The sequence below is a fragment of the Oscarella lobularis genome, chromosome 1, assembly GCF_947507565.1.
Source record: "Oscarella lobularis chromosome 1, ooOscLobu1.1, whole genome shotgun sequence".
NCBI classification, from domain to species: domain Eukaryota; kingdom Metazoa; phylum Porifera; class Homoscleromorpha; order Homosclerophorida; family Oscarellidae; genus Oscarella; species Oscarella lobularis.
This window is the reverse complement of record NC_089175.1, coordinates 3684257-3702819: the sequence shown is the minus strand read 5'-3', so window position 1 is coordinate 3702819 and position 18563 is coordinate 3684257. Positions and strand designations below refer to the sequence as shown.

At 43.8% G+C, this 18563-nt stretch overlaps 3 protein-coding genes across 3 annotated transcripts; all 3 read right to left on the bottom strand.

The window, feature by feature from the left end:
- Positions 1–103: 103 nt before the first annotated feature.
- LOC136188838 (integrin alpha-6-like) lies at positions 104–5602 on the bottom strand. The gene is made up of 30 exons (XM_065976633.1): positions 5419–5602; positions 4812–4939; positions 4654–4745; positions 4469–4598; positions 4338–4408; positions 4242–4281; positions 4050–4175; positions 3947–3985; positions 3743–3876; positions 3641–3693; positions 3498–3585; positions 3346–3445; positions 3187–3299; positions 3031–3127; positions 2801–2978; positions 2683–2750; positions 2318–2634; positions 2183–2271; positions 1958–2126; positions 1796–1906; positions 1661–1737; positions 1520–1609; positions 1357–1468; positions 1199–1303; positions 1079–1144; positions 973–1023; positions 780–920; positions 633–722; positions 453–578; positions 104–401 (listed from the first exon to the last, which is right to left on the bottom strand). The coding sequence occupies exons 1-30, from the start codon at positions 5583–5585 to the stop codon at positions 180–182; spliced, it is 3390 nt and encodes a 1129-aa protein (XP_065832705.1). The 5' UTR covers positions 5586–5602; the 3' UTR covers positions 104–179.
- Positions 5603–5732: 130 nt separating this feature from the next.
- Positions 5733–11931, bottom strand: LOC136190700 (integrin alpha-V-like). The gene is made up of 29 exons (XM_065978971.1): positions 11327–11931; positions 10603–10718; positions 10448–10539; positions 10231–10393; positions 10097–10167; positions 10000–10039; positions 9806–9937; positions 9589–9752; positions 9472–9524; positions 9319–9406; positions 9156–9258; positions 8979–9091; positions 8784–8880; positions 8558–8726; positions 8436–8506; positions 8056–8384; positions 7923–7999; positions 7717–7873; positions 7550–7660; positions 7415–7491; positions 7282–7359; positions 7107–7224; positions 6951–7055; positions 6826–6891; positions 6724–6771; positions 6532–6672; positions 6380–6469; positions 6209–6325; positions 5733–6146 (listed from the first exon to the last, which is right to left on the bottom strand). Exons 1-29 carry the CDS (start codon positions 11491–11493, stop codon positions 5829–5831), a joined length of 3471 nt encoding a protein of 1156 aa, XP_065835043.1. The 5' UTR covers positions 11494–11931; the 3' UTR covers positions 5733–5828.
- A 123-nt stretch (positions 11932–12054) lies between these two features.
- On the bottom strand, positions 12055–16855 carry LOC136190785 (RNA polymerase-associated protein LEO1-like). The gene is made up of 17 exons (XM_065979087.1): positions 16419–16855; positions 16324–16369; positions 16221–16269; positions 16140–16173; positions 16060–16087; positions 15944–15998; positions 15477–15792; positions 15324–15418; positions 13630–13718; positions 13517–13565; positions 13386–13458; positions 12969–13031; positions 12783–12902; positions 12663–12723; positions 12477–12607; positions 12371–12425; positions 12055–12310 (listed from the first exon to the last, which is right to left on the bottom strand). Exons 1-17 carry the CDS (start codon positions 16479–16481, stop codon positions 12243–12245), a joined length of 1395 nt encoding a protein of 464 aa, XP_065835159.1. The 5' UTR covers positions 16482–16855; the 3' UTR covers positions 12055–12242.
- Between the last annotated feature and the right edge of the window lie 1708 nt (positions 16856–18563).

Below are 18563 nucleotides of genomic sequence, written 5' to 3'. Positions count from 1 at the left end.
CGCGTGCATTGGGGGGGAGGAGTCTACTATGCCTAATTTTTAGTATCCGTGCTAATAGGCATCACACGTGCTGTACCAAGGATGAAACAGACGGTTCTTTCTCTCTAAATGTGCAAGTATTTTTTTAATTTGCCACGAACATTTCCAGGTGAAAAAGCAAAATGCTCTAAAAACATTTATCAGAGATCGTCATTTTCATCTAAGTCGTGAGGCCTTTTGTCGACTCTTTTCCTCTCATCTTCTTCTAGGTACCAAGACCTTTTGTCGACGGTTTCCATCTCAAAGCTTTTTGATTTTGTCACAAATTCGGATTCCTTGGCAATCTCTCCAGATCCAAGAGAAACGGACTTGGGAGTAGCTGTCTTATATGCGCCCTTAGTCTTCCTCTTAAAAAATCCGCACTAGAAAAAAAATAAATATAAGCAAATTAATTAGGAAAAATCAGAGTCAACCATATAGAAAATGAAAATAATTATAGCCATAATGAGGAGACCGCCTATTGCACTGGCCACAATAATCCAAAAGGGAACGCATTCTACGGCGATTTCCAGCGGTTGAGGTTCAAGACGACTATATATCTATTAATAAAAAAGGCGAGATTATATACATCTCAAACTCTTCCTCTCGTTTACCGAGGTCGAAAATTTAGTTGCTGTCACAAAGTAGTCCCCGTGCAGTTCGACTTGAAGAACAGACGAGGCAAAAGGAGCCGATCGAGAAAACTATAAATAAATAAATCAAACAATAAGATACGATTTTATGAACATGTGATAACGTACGTTTTGCTGCAATGTCTTCGCTACAGCCGTTGCGTTTATGATGATCTGCAGTCCTTCTCTCCGAGAGAGAGTCCTATTGATTTCACAGCGAATGGGAATGCAGAAGAAGCCGTCACATTCCGGAGGCGGCTTGTCAATTATCTAGAGATATATTACTTTCCGTCTACACTAAATAAAAAATAGCGTATAATACGGTTTCTTCGTAAACAGCTTGACACCCAGCTTGACTTTTTGGTAGACCACGCTAAAAATATAAATAAATAAACTGTTGTGGACTTCCTATTCGGCCTGGCCCTTACCACATAGCCACATCTGTCCATGTATTTATGAGCGTCGCATTTGTAGTTTTCTTCGTAACCGGGAATCTTTACACGCACACATATATAGATATGACGTGTATATTATAGCTATCTCTGTACCGCAAAGCCGTGCAAATAAAAGAGATCGAGCTTCTCCTGCGTCTGTACTGGCCACCAGATTGTCACTTTCAAATTGCTTGTAGAAGAAGGACCAAGATTTCGAATCTGAAATAATTAGTGATATTGACGTCACCAAAGATTGACTGAGCGCTTCTTACTGCGTATCTGTGCGTGATTTTTTCGCCCAAATCGTTCAGTGTTCTGGGTTTCTGATTGGCTCCCCTGACTTTGTAGCGAAGTTTCGACATTTTGTTGTTTTGAAAAAACGTTCTGAGATAAAACGGTGTTAGGCAAGTTCCATTATTAATCTCCAACGTTTACCCAAGTAATCGCAGATTTGCTATTGATCTGACAGCAAAATTGATGGCAAAATTATTATCTGCGCCTTTTGGGAAGACCTCAATTCCATCACTAGTAGAAAATAGAACCAAACGGTAAAAATCAATAAGTTATATATATTACCTTGATGCATTCAGAAGTATTGACACGTTTCCTTCATTTCCAATCAACGTGTTTTGAAATCTCGCCAAAAACACTTTCTGCACATTCATCATTAGTCTCAAAAAAATAAATAAACGTAAAACGCATTGAAATAACCTTCTGATCTCTTTTCAGCGGATTGGCCACAGTGCAATCTAATTCCGTAGCGCCGACATGATTCACGTCGTAATCGAACCGATATTGACAAGAAACGTCATCATCATCTTCCTACATAAACAATACAAAAAAAGACTTCCTACTTTGGACTGTATTAACAACCTTGTAGACGGTGGTCGAGTTCTTGTACGTCACCCCAGGAGGCAGATGAAGTATTATCCTGGCTCGGTGAGCCTCCTCGCCGCGATTGGTCACGTTGATGCTTAGGACGAGAAGAGGCCCTTCGCCCGCCAAAAGAAAATTGACGTCTTTTGGAATATCAACAACGTTGCTATAGATAAGAGACTAGCAACTTTCTCTAGTGGAAAGATACAGTCACTACTTTACTTTATAAACGTCAAATTGACTGTTGGTTGCAGATCCGTCAAGCAAGCGCCTAATTCCGCCGTGAAGTTACAGTGTGAAACAATCGAAAGCTAACAAATACTCATGCACAAGGTTCTCAATACTTTCGCCACTCGCCTTGCTTTCGGCACTCAAAGGAGACAATAGACGCTCGTTTAACTCTTCCTCTCGTTCTATAACGGGACTCAACGGACGCAGAGTCGGCTTCAGCGCCGGGGATTCAAATTCGTTTGTTTCGTGATAGACGAATCGAAAGCGAAACGGAAGTCGCCGCTCGATAATGAACGGCGTGACGTAGACGAGATATTTGGCGATTCCCTCTCGATTCTTTTCGAGCAGAATCGTTCCGGAGGTCGTCGTCGCGTGCGTTTTGACGAAGAAAAGACGCTGCTCCTCTTCGTGATCGACGTCGAGGGTCAGATTGTACGCAAGACCTGCGATTGAATTAAAAGAAGAGTCTCTTTAGTTATTGCACGTCTTACGCAGTTTTAGAGGAGTCAAATCGGTTTGGTTTTTAGAGGAGAAGGTGATTAAAGTCGAGATGAAAAAACTGTCAATACATCATATGATATATATGTATATATATCTTGAATTTTTTACCATGCGTAGGTTTGTTTCTGCGCGCTCGTCGGATTGTCGAGTACGTCGTCGTTCGTGCAATCTTTCACGTCCAGATCGATGGGATCGAACGAAAACGTCGTCTTGACGTTTATGACGACTAAGGTGTGCGAACGCAACAGAATGGCTTTGTTCGATTCGAACGAACCAACCAGTATGTCTTTCGACGAAGACACCGAATGTTGAGAATCAAAACTCTTCTTATAGAGTACCTTCGTATTTATTGCTATCGAGATCGCTTCCGTGAGTGACAGTAAAACCGAAGAATCGTATACCAAAGAGCGTGGCATGATCTCGTGCGCGAATAATCTATATACGAAATACTACTGTATATAGACTATTCGGAGCGACTAGAGCCCTCTTTATACTTGAGTTGGCTCTCTGTGAATACCGCCGTTCTTCTTCCTCGCTCCGTGATAAATGTATATGGCCCCCGACGTCGTACCGTCGTCTCCCTCGCCGGGAGCTCCGACAACGAGATCTAAGGACGTTAGGTCATACTTTACAGCTGTGTCTTATTAGTGTACCGTTGAATCCGTCCTTATTTATGTCCCCGGAAGATGCGACTGCCGCGCCGAACAACGCGTCGTTGGCTCGCTTCGCCGGGACCAATTTGATGGCCGGCGCCTGAGAAAAACGCCGTGAACAGAGCGAACTACGCTATGAAAAAAAATCTGACTTTGGAGTTCATGAAGAAATAGACTGCGCCTTGATTGTGATGCAAGGGCTCGGCGTTGAAAGGAGCGCCGACTATCGACTCGGCAGTGCTACAGAATGCATTTTATCAGTCCCATATACGGCGTTAAATTTCTCGAAGAGTACCCGTCGTCAGTCGTATCGACGAGTGCAACGCTGTATCCAAACGCTTCGTTCATCTAAGAGCGAGGTGAAGATAATAATGCCGCCATATAGACTCGATTTTACCTGTTGGCCGTAGAATTGTCTTTTTTGCTTCATTTGAGTCCGTCCGATGTCGAAGAGTGCCACCGAACCGGCCATAATGCTACTAGAGTCCGGACCGCTCATGTCTGTTCCGCGAGGACTGCCAACGAGAATAACTAGAATGCGTACAATATAATTCCAAGCTATTTTCTTTTTTGGGGGGGGGGGGGGGGGGGGGATTTGTACCCGGAGTATCTTTATCCGGTTCCATAGCAATGCTGAAGCCTTGGGGGGAAAGATGTACAACGTTCAGAGTGTGGGTCTTGTACGAATGCATTGCCTTTCTTACCCAAATAGTAGCTCAAGTCCGGAATTTTGTAGTTGTTTGCCCTGTAACTTTGAATGCCCGCGTAACTCCCGAGCGTCCATGGGATCAGATTCAATTCGTCAGGCTCAGAGAGCGACATAAATGATCCTAAACAAATAAATAAATAAATAAATAGATAGAGAATTGAGTCGGCTATACACGTGTACAAAGTACCTCTCTCACTAAAAGCTCCCGTCGCTCCGACAACAAAGTGCTAATTGATAGAATAAAATTTGTCCACGTCATTAATTTTTAATATTAAATAAATACATTGTGATTCGCTGCCGCTGACATTCCTCCCATACACAAAAAATGTTCATTTTTAGACCAACCCACCTTCTCTATTATTAATTAATTATTTCAAACGGAAGTGACGTCATACACATTCTTTCCCCACTTACGGCACATGTCTTTCGTTCGATCCACGAGAAGAGATCCGTTCAGTTCGATACACTTGCCAGACGGATAAAAACTCGGCGGCAGAATCGGCGTTGGAGCCCTATTGTAGGTCCGATGCAACGGCGCGCAGGACTACGTAAAACGACGTAGAACGAGAAATTCTTTATTAGTAGAGTCCATTCTTTACGTATATTCGAGATTTTGAGTCGGAATTCAGTTGACTGACGGCGAGCGACTGGCCGAGCAATTGGCGAGTATATACCAGTCCAAGCGAATTATCTGCGCGGCATCGTGGGTGAACTCGCGAGAGCGCCCGGGGGTCATAAATGATATATATACCCATACCCATGAACTCGTTTCCAATTTCGAAGCAATTGTCTTGGGCTCCGATTAGAGGACAGGCAAAAAGCGCGCCAGTCAGAGAAGCATTGGTTATAGTGGAAGACTGAGCCAACGGGGCACCGACAATGATACTACACAATCATTCAAAAAAAAGTGAATAATAATAATAGAGCCTTCTAATTGAACTGAGTAAGGAAAAACGCGTGGGCATGGCCTTACCTAATCTATATGTATATGCCGCAGAGATCCTACGCGTCTATACGCTAGCATTCTTTCGATCTAGGACCCTTCGAACACCGAGTCTTTATGTACTGCGCTGGCGAGAGGGCCCCTACGAGGGACAGGTGTTTTGTCACGCGTAGGCGTCGCCGTTTGGTACATGTGTGTAGTTCGTCGCCCATTGTTCCTCTACAATGCGTTTGTGGGCTTCTTACGGTCTTGGCGTACAAAAAAAACGGAGAAAGGGGCATAGTATAGGCCGCGATTGAGTGGAAAGGAGCGAAGAGAACGCCCTACTTCCTGTAGAGGCTACCGTACAAGTGCAGTAAGAAACAAACGGTCTCGTGCATGTTTTTTGGTGCCCGTTTTCCTTCGCCCTCTCCGCACTTACAATGCGTCGCCATTCTCCTTTTTGAACGGAGCGAGACTGAGGGAGAAGGCGCTTCCCCTGTCGCCCGTCTTGATGACGGGAGCCGAAACGTCGACGTTGTAGGCGAAGGCAAGCGTCGCGAGACTAAGAACGCTGCAAACGAGCGCAAAAGCATTGTCTGCGGACATCGTGAATCTACGTTCGACGGGAGTTTACCGCGTAGGATTGGAACGCCAATGGCGTAGGAGAGTGTAGGAGTCGTTCGTTTGTTTTGTCCTTTGTGGGAGTCTGTAGCGTACGCTAATAAAAAGACGTCAAAATTTACTTCGACCACGTGCTCAGATTTTATATTTCAAATCAAAAATTCTCTTATTGAAAAAGTGTAAACAATTGAACAGGAAAAAAAGCAGCCTTGTCTTGAAAATTCTGATCTAAACCGTTGTGGTTAGACAGGCTTTCGTATCAACGGTTTTTGTTTCAACAATTTCTATCTTATCAGCGGTTCTCGTTTCAACGATTTCTATCTTATCAACGGTTTTCGTCTCGACAATTTCTATCTCAAGTGATGCCTCTTTGATCTCGTAACTATCAGTATCAGTATCGCTTATTGATTTAGCCGTCCAGTGTGTCTCCTTAGCAAGCTCTCCTGAATCACTTGGCACAACGGTCATGGCAATAGCTGGAGCTGGCTTGCGCTTGGTCTGTCGAACAGCGTATCGACCTTCTTTCTTCTCTCTGAAAAATCCACACTAAAGCATGCAGTATACCGAGAAAGGATGGAAACAGGGATAAATATTATATATAATCTAACCATATAGAGAATGAGAATAATAATGGCCAGTATTAGGAAGCCACCAAATATGCTTGCAATTATAATCCAAGCGGGAAAACACTCTTGGACGACTATAGGTTCGAGGCGACTGAGTATCTTCAAAAAAGAAAAACGTTTAATCAGCAAATCTTCCTACTGAATTTTTTATACCGAAGAAGAGAACTTGGTTGGCTCTGCAAAGTAAGGTTTATATATTTCAACTTGAAGAACGGAAAAGGCCTCAGGAGCCGATTTCGAAAACTACCAAAACGTTGCCGTCGCATTCCATCATAAATAATAGAATAGAAAAAAAAAACACTTACCTTCTTTTCCAACGTTTTCGCCACAACCGTTGCATTTAGAATGATCTGCAATGACGCTCTCCGGACCAGGGTTCTATTTATTTTGCAGCGAATGGGAATGCAGTGAAAGTCTTCGCATTCGCTGGGAGGAGTCTCGGTTATCTAAACAACGAGTCGTAGTAAAACAATAATTTTTTAAATTTATTCAAATACGGGTTCGTAATTCGCTCGACATCCGGCTTCACTCTCTGGCAATTTGTTCTATAGATAATAAATCGTTTATTCAAAAACTAGGAACGTTCTATTAGGCCTTACAACATAGCCACATTTGTCCACGTATTTTTCCGCGTCACATTTATAGTTATCTTGGTCTCCAGGAATCTTGAGTAAGATGGTAATTAATTATTTAATTAATTAACAATTTATATATAGCGATTTACTGCAAAGCTGTGCAAGTAAAAAAGATCTAGATTCTCTTTGGTTTGTACCGGCCACCAAACGGTCAATTTCAAATTTCTGACAGTCGAAGGACCAGTATTTCGAACCTAATCAAGTCACTCTATGGTAGCAGGAAGTTATACATCTACACAGCTTACTGTGTATCTATGCGTAATCGTATAGCCCAGATCGTTCAACGTGCGCGGATTCCGGTTCGCAGACGACGCCACGGCGCTATAGCGAAGTCTCGAACTCGTGCCTTCGTGAAAAAATGTCCTAAATCAAAACCACATTATTGGGAACAGAGATTCGTCGAAGATCTAATAGCCTTACCCGGGTACGTTTAGAATACTTAGCGCTCTAACGTCAAAATAAAGAGACAGACTATTGTCGTCATCTCCAATTCCCTGACTAAGAAATACGTCACTCTCTTTCACAGAGGCGTGTATATAAGAAAAAGGCTTACCTAGTGGCGTCGAGAAGTATAGACTGATTTCCTTCGTCTCCATTAAAAGTATTCTGAAGTCTCACTCGAAACACTTTCTGTAGATTAATTAATTAGTATTGCATTGCTGCCATTACTATTATTATTTAGGTATGCCTTTTCATTGCTCTTTAGCGGATTCGCCACGAGGCAATCAATTTCAATCCTTCCCACGTGGCTCACATTGAGATGTTCAACTAATCGGCACGTGACGTCGACGCCATCATTCTACAACACCAAAATCCAATCCCAATAATTAATAAATTATTTCTTTATTTGATTACCTCGTAAACGGTCGTCGAATTTATGAACGTGACTCCGTACGGCAGCAGAATGTGAACCTCGGCTTGGTAAGCCTCTTCGCCGCGATTGATCAAATCGATATTGAGAAAGGATCCTTCTCCGGCAAGAAGAAAATCTTTCGAAACATCCCTCATATTGCTGAGACCAAAACTTTGATTTTTTAGCTATCCAATAATGAAATACGTACTCTAAAAGCGTCAACGTAGCCGACAGTTGCAGATCCGGTTTGCAGACGGAAGACTTGCACTGGCGCAAAATTGAAACCTGAGAAAAATTCACCTAGACTACTCCACACATAAAATAATCATATCAAGGCCTACCGAACCCTCCGTACTCAACGAAAACAAATTTTCCCCGCCAACGTCCTCTGTGCCGTCTCGTTCTATAACGGGCTTCAATGAAGGCAGAGTGTTTCCCTGCGTCGGCGGCGACGTGACGTCATCGCCGGACTCCCGATAGTCGAATCGAAAGTGAAACGCGTTGTATCGATCGACGACTGACGACGTCACGTAGACGTGACTTCGCACGATTTCTTCTTTGTCCGATTTGAGTTCGAGCGTTCCGGAGACGTTCGTTCGGTGCGTTCTGACGAAGAAAAGACGCTGCTCCTGTTCGTGATTCACGTCGAGCGTCAGAATGTATGAAATTCCTACGTTAATTAATTAATTAATTAATTTTTCGAATTCGGTTTTCTTCTTACGAAATTTTGTTGTAGGGTTGGACTCGCTTTGAACTTTAGGTGAAAACTTAACCGATGTTAAAACGAAGAAACTATATACAGCTCTATCTCTATCTATCCTCTGTTTGTGTGTACGTACATACCACGTGTAATTGCCCTTGTCTTTGCTGTTAATAATGTCGTTCCCAGTGCAGGATTTCTTGTGGAGATTTATAGGATCCATCGAAAACGAGATCTTCGCTTCGACGACGACAAGCGCGTTTGCGCGAAGCAGAATTGCCTTATTTGATTCAACTGACCCAATCAATATGTCTTCAATGAAGAAATCAAATTACGAAATTTTATTCGAGAATATTGTTCTATATGTACCATTGTAACTATTATTATCGAGATCGCCTCCGCGAGCGACGGTATATCCAAAGAATCTAATTCCAACCAAACGACCCTCGTCTTGCGCACGAATAATCTATAAAAATTACATAGAGTCTACACTCAAACTTAATTAATATCCGGTATATATTATATAAAATTTCAGAACACATGCGTGTACCATAAAGCATTTACTTGGCTTGGTAGTTTGCGTACGATTCCGTCCCTTTCTCGCGCTCCATGATAAACATAAATAGCTCCGGACGTCACTCCGTCGTCGCCTTCGCCGGGGGCCCCAATAACAAGATCTTAATTGATTAGAATACGATTAGTCTATACTACTGTACTACAATTGCTATGAATCGTCCGAACCGTTGAATCCATCTTTATTTAGATCTCCCGGCGAGACGATGGCTGTTCCAAACATTGCCTTGTTAATTCGTTTGGGTGGAAGTAGAGTAACTGTGCCACTTGCCTTGTGACATCACAGGCTATATATATAACACAATATCTCCTATACATAATAAACTCTCACTTTGGAGTTGAAGAAAATGTAGACAACGCCCTGATTCTGACCCATAGGCCCGGCGTTGAACGGAGCTCCGACTATAGACTCGGCCGTGCTGCGCGTCGAAAAGTGTCAGTGCGCGTGCGAACTCAAAAAAAAATGAATTTGAGAAAGGGGCACCTATCGTTGGTCAGGTCGACGAGAGCGACGCTGTAGCCAAACCCTTCGCCAGTCTAACGCGACCGAGAAACGAGTCTCACGCAAGAAATATTAATTAAGCACATAAATAGGATTTACCTGTTCTCCATAAAACGTTCGTCTATCTTTTATACTGGCCAGTTTAGGAGGTTCGAAGAGCTTCGCCGAACCGGCGAGAACGCTGCTATCCGAGTTCGTTCCCCACGGGCTACCGGCGAGAATATCTGAATCCGGCTTGTCGGGATCTATAGCGATGCTGTAGCCTAAAAACGACACTCCTGTCTCAATTGATTGCAATTTCTGTTTCGATTCTTGCCCAAATAGTAATTCAAGTCCGGAAATTTGCGCGGCTCTTTCAAGTTGCGATAGTTTAGAACACTCGCGTATTCTCCCCGCGTCCAAGCGGTCACGCGATCTTCGTTCGGTTCGGTGGAAGAAATAATCGAGCCTGTACACATGCAAATCGACGTTTATGTAAAAAATGTATAGCTAATCTCTCTATACATTTACCTCTTTGGAAGAAAGCTCCTGGAGCTCCGACAACAAAATACTGCGACAAAGAAGAGCCATACAAAATTCTGGTTAAAAATATTTTCAAAAAACTGACGTCATTGTTTGCGGCAGCCGACGCTCCTCCCATGCACATAAAGTGATTATTGTGCTCCCAGTCTGCCATCTCTATATATAATTAATTGACGGATTTTTTACTTAATTCTGTATTTATTGTCTTCTTTTTCTTACGGCACATATCGTCAATTTTATTCATGATGAGAGAGCCGTTCAGCTGAACGCACATGCCACCCGGGTAATAACTTGTCGGCATCTTTCGCTTTACTCCGTACTTGTCTTCCCCCCCGGGCAAACTCTGATTTTCAATGTAGCGCCGATGCAACGGGGCACAAGCCTAAGCCACCACATAAAGCACGCGATCTATATTCTTTTTTGTATTGTATTGTACGTGGATTTGGGAGTCGGAGTCCGCACTCTGCTGCTTAACAGTCAAGGACTGGCCAAATAATTGCCGATCCATTGTCACGTTGAAATTTTGATCTATAACGTGTATAGGTAAATTCTTTTGAGATTCACATGCACCTATAAGAACGGTTGCCGTACTCATGAATTCATTTCCAATTGAATAGCAGTTGGTTTCGCTTCCAATGAGAGGACAGGCAAAGAGGCCACCAGTCAGAGTAGCATTGAATTGAGCGAGTGGGGCGCCAGCAAGAATACTATTGAATCGAACATGCATACGTCATAGATGCTACGTATTCATCTCAGTTGCTTGCTAGCGCGTGCGCGTGGGCTGGACGACCAACGCACACATACAAGCTGGTATGCAAAGCACAGGTTTCCTGTTCGTGACGTAGGGTGCACGAACTCGCATTGCGCAGAACGCCCCCGTCGAAAGGCTTTTTTTTACTGTTTGCGGCCGCGTTTAGACGTAATACGAATGCTTGGAACCATAGATGTGCTTGGAACTGTGAGTGCACATGACGTCACAAGACTAGCTTCCCGGAAGCGGATATTATGACATCACGTGCACCGCAAATACACGCGAACTCCTGGGTCGCTGTTAGTCTACAAATCCTAATATTGCATTAGGTTTTACTCTGCCTAAACTATGAAGTCCTTGAGGAGGAGTGTAAGCCCACCTCATGGAAGTCTCGGTTCGCTTTTTAGAGAGTTTTACGTAGGGGGGAAAGCAGGAAGTAGCACATTATCGTGCAAAATCAAATTATGGTAAAGAAACGACCAAAAGCGTAAACTCGTACATGAGACTAAGCACCAAGGTTGTCGTTTCGCGATGTTTTTTAGGTCCCCGCCTGTTTAGACTTACAATGCTTTGCCTTTATCGTTTTTGAACGGTGCGAGGCTGAGCGAAAACGCCGATCCTTTGGCGCCCGTCTTGATGATGGGCGTCGCGACGTCGACGTTGTAAGAGGCGGTTAGAGCTGCGAGCAAAAGCGCGCTGCAAGTGCAAGTGACGGCGTTGTTTCCGAGCATAGCTAGGAAGCAAAAACTGATTTCTAAACCAACGTGCGTCAATTGTATACAAAATTAGAATTTTATGCGCGCGTGCGTGCGTGCGTATACGTATGAGGTCCCTATGAGGTCCTGTTATGTACCGTATCTCGTGGCAAGCGAATGTAGAGTTAGACAAAAGGATACGTAGTCAAAAGTGGGATGTAGAGAGAAATACGTCGAGAGGGGAATGTAGAGTTAGGAGTCAGTCAAAAGAGGAATGATAGGCAGTTAAACTTCAAAGCTAATCGACGCAACATACAGACTTTGGCGCGTCTTAATTAAAAAAATGGGTATAGAGGGGTCATTACAGTACATGTATTTTTTTAAAGGACATTTGTTTAACGTCGGTTGGCTTCTAATAACTGTGTGAGGAACCCCGTATCTCATGGCAAGCGAATGTCAAGTTAGACGAAAGGGTGTATAGTCAAAAGTGGGAAGTAGAGACAGAGTCAAAAGGGGGATGTAAAGAGTAAGTCAAAAGGGAAATGTGGAAAGTCAGAGAGCAATAAGTCAAGGGGGGAATGTAGAGTCAAGAGTCAGTCAAAAGAGGAATGATAGGCTATATTGCCTTCAAAGCTAATCCACGTCGCAACATACAGACTTAGGGGAAAGAAGGGGGTCATTACAGTACATGCATTTTAAAGAAAAGGAAATTTGTTTAATTAAACGTCGGTTGGCTTCTAATAACCGTGTGCACGAGTGCCCCTCCCTTTCAACCGAATACTTGACTAATCCTCATTTCCTTCTTCGTCACTCTCATCAATAATCCTTTTGCTAACGGGCTTCCGTTTCTTTCCTAAAGCATCTCGACCTCAACGAAGGGAATATTTTGCAAACGAACGAAAGGAGAACCCACCAAGTTTTCGCGGCGAATCGAATAGAGACCGAACCAAACCGCGTCCACCATCCAGCTAGGGAAAATAAATTAAAATCAATGGAGATTATGACGACGAAAAACGCACGTGATCGTCTTGCTTTGCCTTCTTGAGTCGCTCCACCTGCTCCACTTCCTCCTCGTCGGACAGGAAGTCGTCTTCCTCCTCCTCCTCATCGTCGTCGCTTGCGAGAAAATCGGCCATCTCCTCTTCGCGAGCTGATACATAGAAAATATTCCAAAATAAATCAATAACGAGTATTTAATTACATACATTGTTTTGCTTCGCTTCCTCGTTTGTGAGCGCTTTTAAATGGGGTCAGAGTGTCAAAATCCTACGCGTGCGTACTCGCAATTGGAGACGGAGTGGGTTGGTGTGTGGGCGTGGCCTTACGTCGTCTTCCTGATCTGGTTCCAAAAGTCTCGACGAAAGACCGCGCGATGTTGCCTTTTCGCGCATGCGTTTCTGCCTGTTTTCGAGCTTCATCATATTCTTCATATTCACTTCGGCTTGCTACAAAAGTACAAAGAAATAAAGAAACATATAGAGGCGCGAGCGAAGAAAAGAAAAAAAACGTACTTTGGCCATTTCGTTTCGTCTCTTTTCGGGATCGAACCCCATGACAGGCAGAACGCGGATTTTCTACAAAACGAAAATTAACTTCTAGGTAAAGAAATGCGATTACGATGTACCCAATAGCCCTTTGTGGAAAATAACTAATTCCGCTAAACTACAGTCTGTTCACTCTCACTTCGAACTCCGGGAATCGTTAATAACTTTTTTTATTACTTTACACATCACATGTCATCATCCTGTGCGTATGCTTGGATTGACGTTATAAACGTCTGCTTTATGCTCCGAGGTACTATAAGACATCCTACTATGTATAAAGTACAGTGTAGGGGCAGCTAGGGCAGAGTTCAAAGTGAGAGTGAATAGACTATAGAGTGCGTTCTTCTGTGTACAAAGACGTGCAGCACGTCTGGAGGGTCTTACCTGAGCTTTGCTGAATTTGTCGGCCATCGATAGAGTCATTTTCCTATGCGTTACGCTGTCTGTGGAATGAGGCCTGAAAATATCGTGAGATATTACCACAATGTTTGCGTTTATTGATTTTTAGACTTTACCTGAACGTGAGCTTGTTTTTGAAAAGCGCCTGCGCCATCAAGCCCGATCCTACGTAGCAACAACGTTTACGTGGAAAGATCAAATGATTATGAGAGATCCGAGTCTCGCATACCGTGTCTGAGATATAAGTGACTGTGATCGTTGGTCATCAGCTGCTGTCGGTGTATATCGAACACTTCGTTGCCAAGCAACAAACTCATGCTACACGAGATAAAATTATTATAAGAGAGAAAAAGGATTGAAAGGCTGGTTCACACTAGCAGGGTTCTGCCGAGAATTTTTGTCAGTGTGGAACGTCTGGAAGGTTGGACGTGATACGCAATTTTAAAATGGTCCTAAACAATTTTTAAAATTGCCCTGTGACATTCCTCTGTGATCACAGATACCCTGCGATCAGAGATGCCGAGAAAATTTAACAGTCTGTCAAAAGTGGGCGTTCGCTAATTTTTATGCGCGAGTGGCGTTCCTTGCGCCTGAACTGCAAGCGCCGCTCGCGCGCAACGAACGGGAGACACTTGCCCCCCAAAAGTGGGCGTTCCCGCCTACATTACAAAGTACTTTTTATGCGCGAGTGGCGTTCCTTGCGCCTGAATCGCAAGAGCAGCTCGCGCGCAACGAAAGGGAGACACTTGCCCCTCAAAAGTGGGCGTTCCCGCCTACATTACAAAGTACTTCTTATGCGCGAGTGGCGTTCCTTGCGCCTGAACTGCAAGCGCCGCTCGCGCAACGAACGGGAGACACTTGCCCCTCAAAAGTGGGCGTTCCCGCCTACATTACAAAGTACTTTTTATGCGCGAGTGGCGTTCCTTGCGCCTGAACCGCAAGGGCCGCTCGCGCGCAACGAAAGGGAGACACTTGCCCCTCAAAAGTGGGCGTTCCCGCCAACATTACAAAGTACTTTTTATGCGCGAGTGGCGTTCCTTGCGCCTGAACCGCAAAGGCCGCTCGCGCGCAACGAACGGGAGACACTTGCCCCTCAAAAGTGGGCGTTCCCGCCTACATTACAAAGTACTTCTTATGCGCGAGTGGCGTTCCTTGCGCCTGAACCGCAAGGGCCGCTCGCGCGCAACGAACGGGAGACACTTGCCCCCCAAAAGTGGGCGTTCCCGTCTACATTACAAAGTACTTTTTATGCGCGAGTGGCGTTCCTTGCGCCTGAACCGCAAGCGCCGCTCGCGCGCAACGAATTGAAGACACTTTTCACAGTAAAGTTATTGAGTTGAGACTGTTAACAATACGAATGCGGTATCTAGTCAGGTATTCAACTACGAAAGTCTCGCTCCTTTTCTTCTCTAAACTTACTAATTGAAAAATTCACTCGCAATTGATTTTTCGTTTTGATGGTATGCGTTCGTTGCGATCAAAACGAAAATTCACGCCCAACAAAACAAAAAAAATGAGACCACGCAACGATCATTTTTTGCCGATCGCAGATCAGTAATTGCCGCGCATCATTTTTAAAAAGATTTAAGTTGCGTCGTGAATTATGACACTTGTCTTGGACAATTTTTAAAATTGTCTTGAACCATTTTTAAATTTGTTTTGGACGCTGTATCCAGCTGTTATTATTGCAAGCTACGGGCTTTCATAAAGTTTTAGTAGTATATGAGTCGGCGATAGGGGAGTGAGGGTCGGGGCCGACCCATGTGGGCAGAACCCTGCACTAGAAACGCAACGTAACGTAGCCTCAGGGGGAGAATGATGATGCCACAAAGGCAGGCATCCAATAATACGAGACGCGCGCGTGTTCTTGCGTTACGTTTACGCATTGCGTTGCTAGTGTGAAAGAAAAGAGAATCGGCTTACCTCCCATCGGACCATCTAACTATCCTCGCATTGCTCTCCTTCATCTCGTCCCCATTCTCGTCCTTCACCGATCTCCAACGTATCGTATTCTCAACCTGAAAGCCACTCACTTGCCATTTTATTATCATAATCCCCTCCTTCTCCTTTCTGTACTTTCAATTTGAGTCTCGTTCTTCCCTCCTCGTCCAACATCTCGTCGTCCTCGACTTCGTCCATGTACGTGGCGCCGTCGAACGGACGCGGTTCGACGCTCAAGAAATTCGGCAATTTGACGAAATAGAGTTCGGGCGGAAGATGCGCGTCCAATTGGGGCATATCGATGTTAATTCGAGTCGGCGACGGCGGACGCGCGGCGACAGCCTGCGAGTCGTCGTCGAGATCCCGGAAAACGTCGTCGGAAGCCGAGGGAGCGCGGGGAGCCGACGAAACCGTCGCTTTCGCTTCCGCGTCTTCGTTCTTTTCAGCATCTCTATAATTAATTAAGCACGTGACCATTTTAATTAATTAATCACGTGATCATTTTAATTAATCACGTAATCATTTTAATTAATCACGTGATCATTTTAATTAATCACGTGATCATTTTAATTTATCACGTGACCATTTTAATTATTTTTTACGAGTCTGATGATGAACTCGCCGATCCGCCGAAAATGTCTTCATCTGTTACGCCTACTATAGAATCGCTTTTGCTGGAAGGGACGGAGTAGAGTGGGCGTGGTTTTCGTAAGCGAACCTGCTGGGTGACGATCGCGATTTTCCTCCTAAAAGCGACGAGATTCCATCGAAATCGAGTTCTAAGGTGAACTAGCGTACCATTGGCTCTTGTTCGGGCTCCGCTTCGTCCTCCCTATGCGAGAAATGACGCGAGATGCTTCGAGTGTTGGAACGCCTTACGACGATTCGTCGAATACTCCCGCTTTTCTCTTCTTTTTCTCGTCGCCGCCTGCGTTTAAGCTCCAATGCAAGGTCTCGAGTATGATTTCGAGCGATTTCTCACCGGCTTCTTCCATTTCTTCGGCTCGTTGCCCCGAAGGAGACCCCACCTAGGAATGAAGTCGAATTTCCACGAAAATCCACAGTGTTCCGACTCACGGATTCGTCGTCGTCATCGTCGGCGCTGCTAATGTCGCTTCCGAGCAAATCTGCGACCGACATGGCCAAAAAATCACGTGGTTGGAGAAATAAATAATATTTAAACACGTGTAACCAAGAGTCCTCGAAATCTTTCCTCACTACTAATTAGAACTATGAACAAGATGCACATAAGTAGATCGAGTTAAACCTGCGTACATACGTGGACTAAAATTTCGTGCTAACAGAGTGAGTCCGCACAAATATTACCCTCAGTTAATTAAAAATAATGCGAACGCCTCTTGTGCGTACAGGATCGGCTCAAGCGACGAAATATCGTTTTCGCCGCGTTCGTCGACTAGCTATTCCAGTACTATAATGTTTACTTGAGCGATTGAAATCAAGAATTAGGACGAGGGATTTATCTACAAAGCGAGGAAGGTACAACAAACTCGACGCTTCAGACATTGTGTAAACGTCGTCAGAAGTTTTGGCAATCTCAAACGGCGAAATATCCGTTCGTCAACTAGCTATTCCAGTACTCTAATGTTTACTTGAGAGACTGAAATCAAGAATCGAGACTAGGGATTCATCTAGGAAGCGAGGAAGGTACAACAAACTCGACGCTTCATTTATTGTGTAAACCCCGTATGCCATCAGAAGTTTGGGCGGTTTCAAGCGACGAAATATCACTTTCGCCGTTCGTCGACTAGCTATTCCAGTACTCTAATGTTTACTTGAGCGACTTAAATCAAGAATTGAGACTAGGGATTTATCTACGAAGCGAGGAAGGTACAGCAAACTCGATGCATGCTTCATTTGTCGTAAACTCCGTATATCGCTTCACCTTACGACTTTTTGACTTGGAGAAGTTCGAGATGTCTTGCGCAATCAATAGTCGTTTACGAGACTCGTTGTCAGATGCGTTTTTCACGTTGAATTAAGAGTTCACTTTCGTTAGACGACGACATACGGGGTTTACACAATGAATGAAGCGTCGAATTTGTTGTACCTTCATCGCTTCGTAGATAAATCCCTAGTCCCAATTCTTGATTGTAATCGCTCAAGTAAACATTGGAGTACTGGAATAGCTAGTCGATGAACGGCGAAAGCGATCTTTCGTCGCTTGAGTCGATCCTGCACGCGCGAGAGGCGTTCCACCATCTATACTACAATTCGCTCATTAGATAATTAATTAATTAGACTAGACCGGCACACAATCGAAGCGTCGACTCCGCTTCGCATCCCCAAAACGGCCAAAACTTCTGACAACATACGGGGTTTGCAACAAACGAAGCATCGAATTTGTTGTACCTTCCTCGCTTCGTGGATAAATCCCTAGTCGCAATTCTTGATTTTAATCGCTCAAGTAAACATTGGTGTACTGGAATAGCTAGTCGACGAACGGCAAAAGCGATATTTCACGGCTGCAAAGCTCATCGTAAGTAGTCTAGATTTACCGACTATAGATTAATTATTAATTTCACCTATGTACTATCATGCACATGTTTCTCCTTCATGACAAAAATCACGTGGTTGGTGAAATAAATAAATAATAATTAAGCACGTGTAGGTTCTAGTTCAAGACTTTAATCAATTATAAACGTCACCTATGTACTACCATGCACATGTTTCTCTACTAAGATTCTTTTGCAAGCCAATAGCCTCCAACTCTATAACAAAAAATCATGTGGTTGAGAAAATAAATAAATAATAATTAATTAAGCACGTATAGGTTCTAGTGTACTGTTAGTAGGACTTTAATCAAATATAAACGTCACCTATGTACTACCATGCACATGTTTCACTTCTTCAGCTATTCTACGTGCTCTTGTTTCTCTGCCACGAACAGACACATGCGGGTTCTTCTGCAAGCCAATGCATAACAAAAAATCACGTGGTTGGAGAAATAAATAATAAATTTCACCTATGTACTAAGTACTTCATGACAAAAAATCACGTGGTTGAGGAAATAAATGAATAATAATTAATTAAGCACGTGTAGGTAAATGTCACCTACGTACTACCATGCTAACAGGTACCTCTTCAGCTATTCTACGTCCTCGCGGACAGACACGCACGGATTTTCTGCAAGCCGATGTGACAAAAAATCACGTGGTTGGTAAAATAAATAAATAAATAATAATTAAGCACGCGTAGGTTCTA

Coding starts and splice junctions, on each gene's coding strand:
- LOC136188838 (XM_065976633.1), bottom strand. CDS start 5,585: ATGTCCGCAGACAATGCTTTTGCGCTCGTTTGCAGCGTTCTTAGTCTC. Junction 2,979..3,030: donor CGATAGCAATAAATACGAAG/GTACTCTATAAG, acceptor CTTCGTCGAAAG/ACATACTGGTTGGTTCGTTC. Junction 402..452: donor TTATTTTCATTTTCTATATG/GTTGACTCTGAT, acceptor TTTTTTTTCTAG/TGCGGATTTTTTAAGAGGAA.
- LOC136190700 (XM_065978971.1), bottom strand. CDS start 11,493: ATGCTCGGAAACAACGCCGTCACTTGCACTTGCAGCGCGCTTTTGCTC. Junction 10,168..10,230: donor TAAAATTGACGATATGTGCC/GTAAGAAAAAGA, acceptor AATTATATATAG/AGATGGCAGACTGGGAGCAC. Junction 8,881..8,978: donor TACGCAAACTACCAAGCCAA/GTAAATGCTTTA, acceptor TAATTTTTATAG/ATTATTCGTGCGCAAGACGA.
- LOC136190785 (XM_065979087.1), bottom strand. CDS start 16,481: ATGTCGGTCGCAGATTTGCTCGGAAGCGACATTAGCAGCGCCGACGAT. Junction 16,088..16,139: donor AGCCCGAACAAGAGCCAATG/GTACGCTAGTTC, acceptor CGTCGCTTTTAG/GAGGAAAATCGCGATCGTCA. Junction 13,459..13,516: donor AAAAACAAGCTCACGTTCAG/GTAAAGTCTAAA, acceptor CGATATTTTCAG/GCCTCATTCCACAGACAGCG.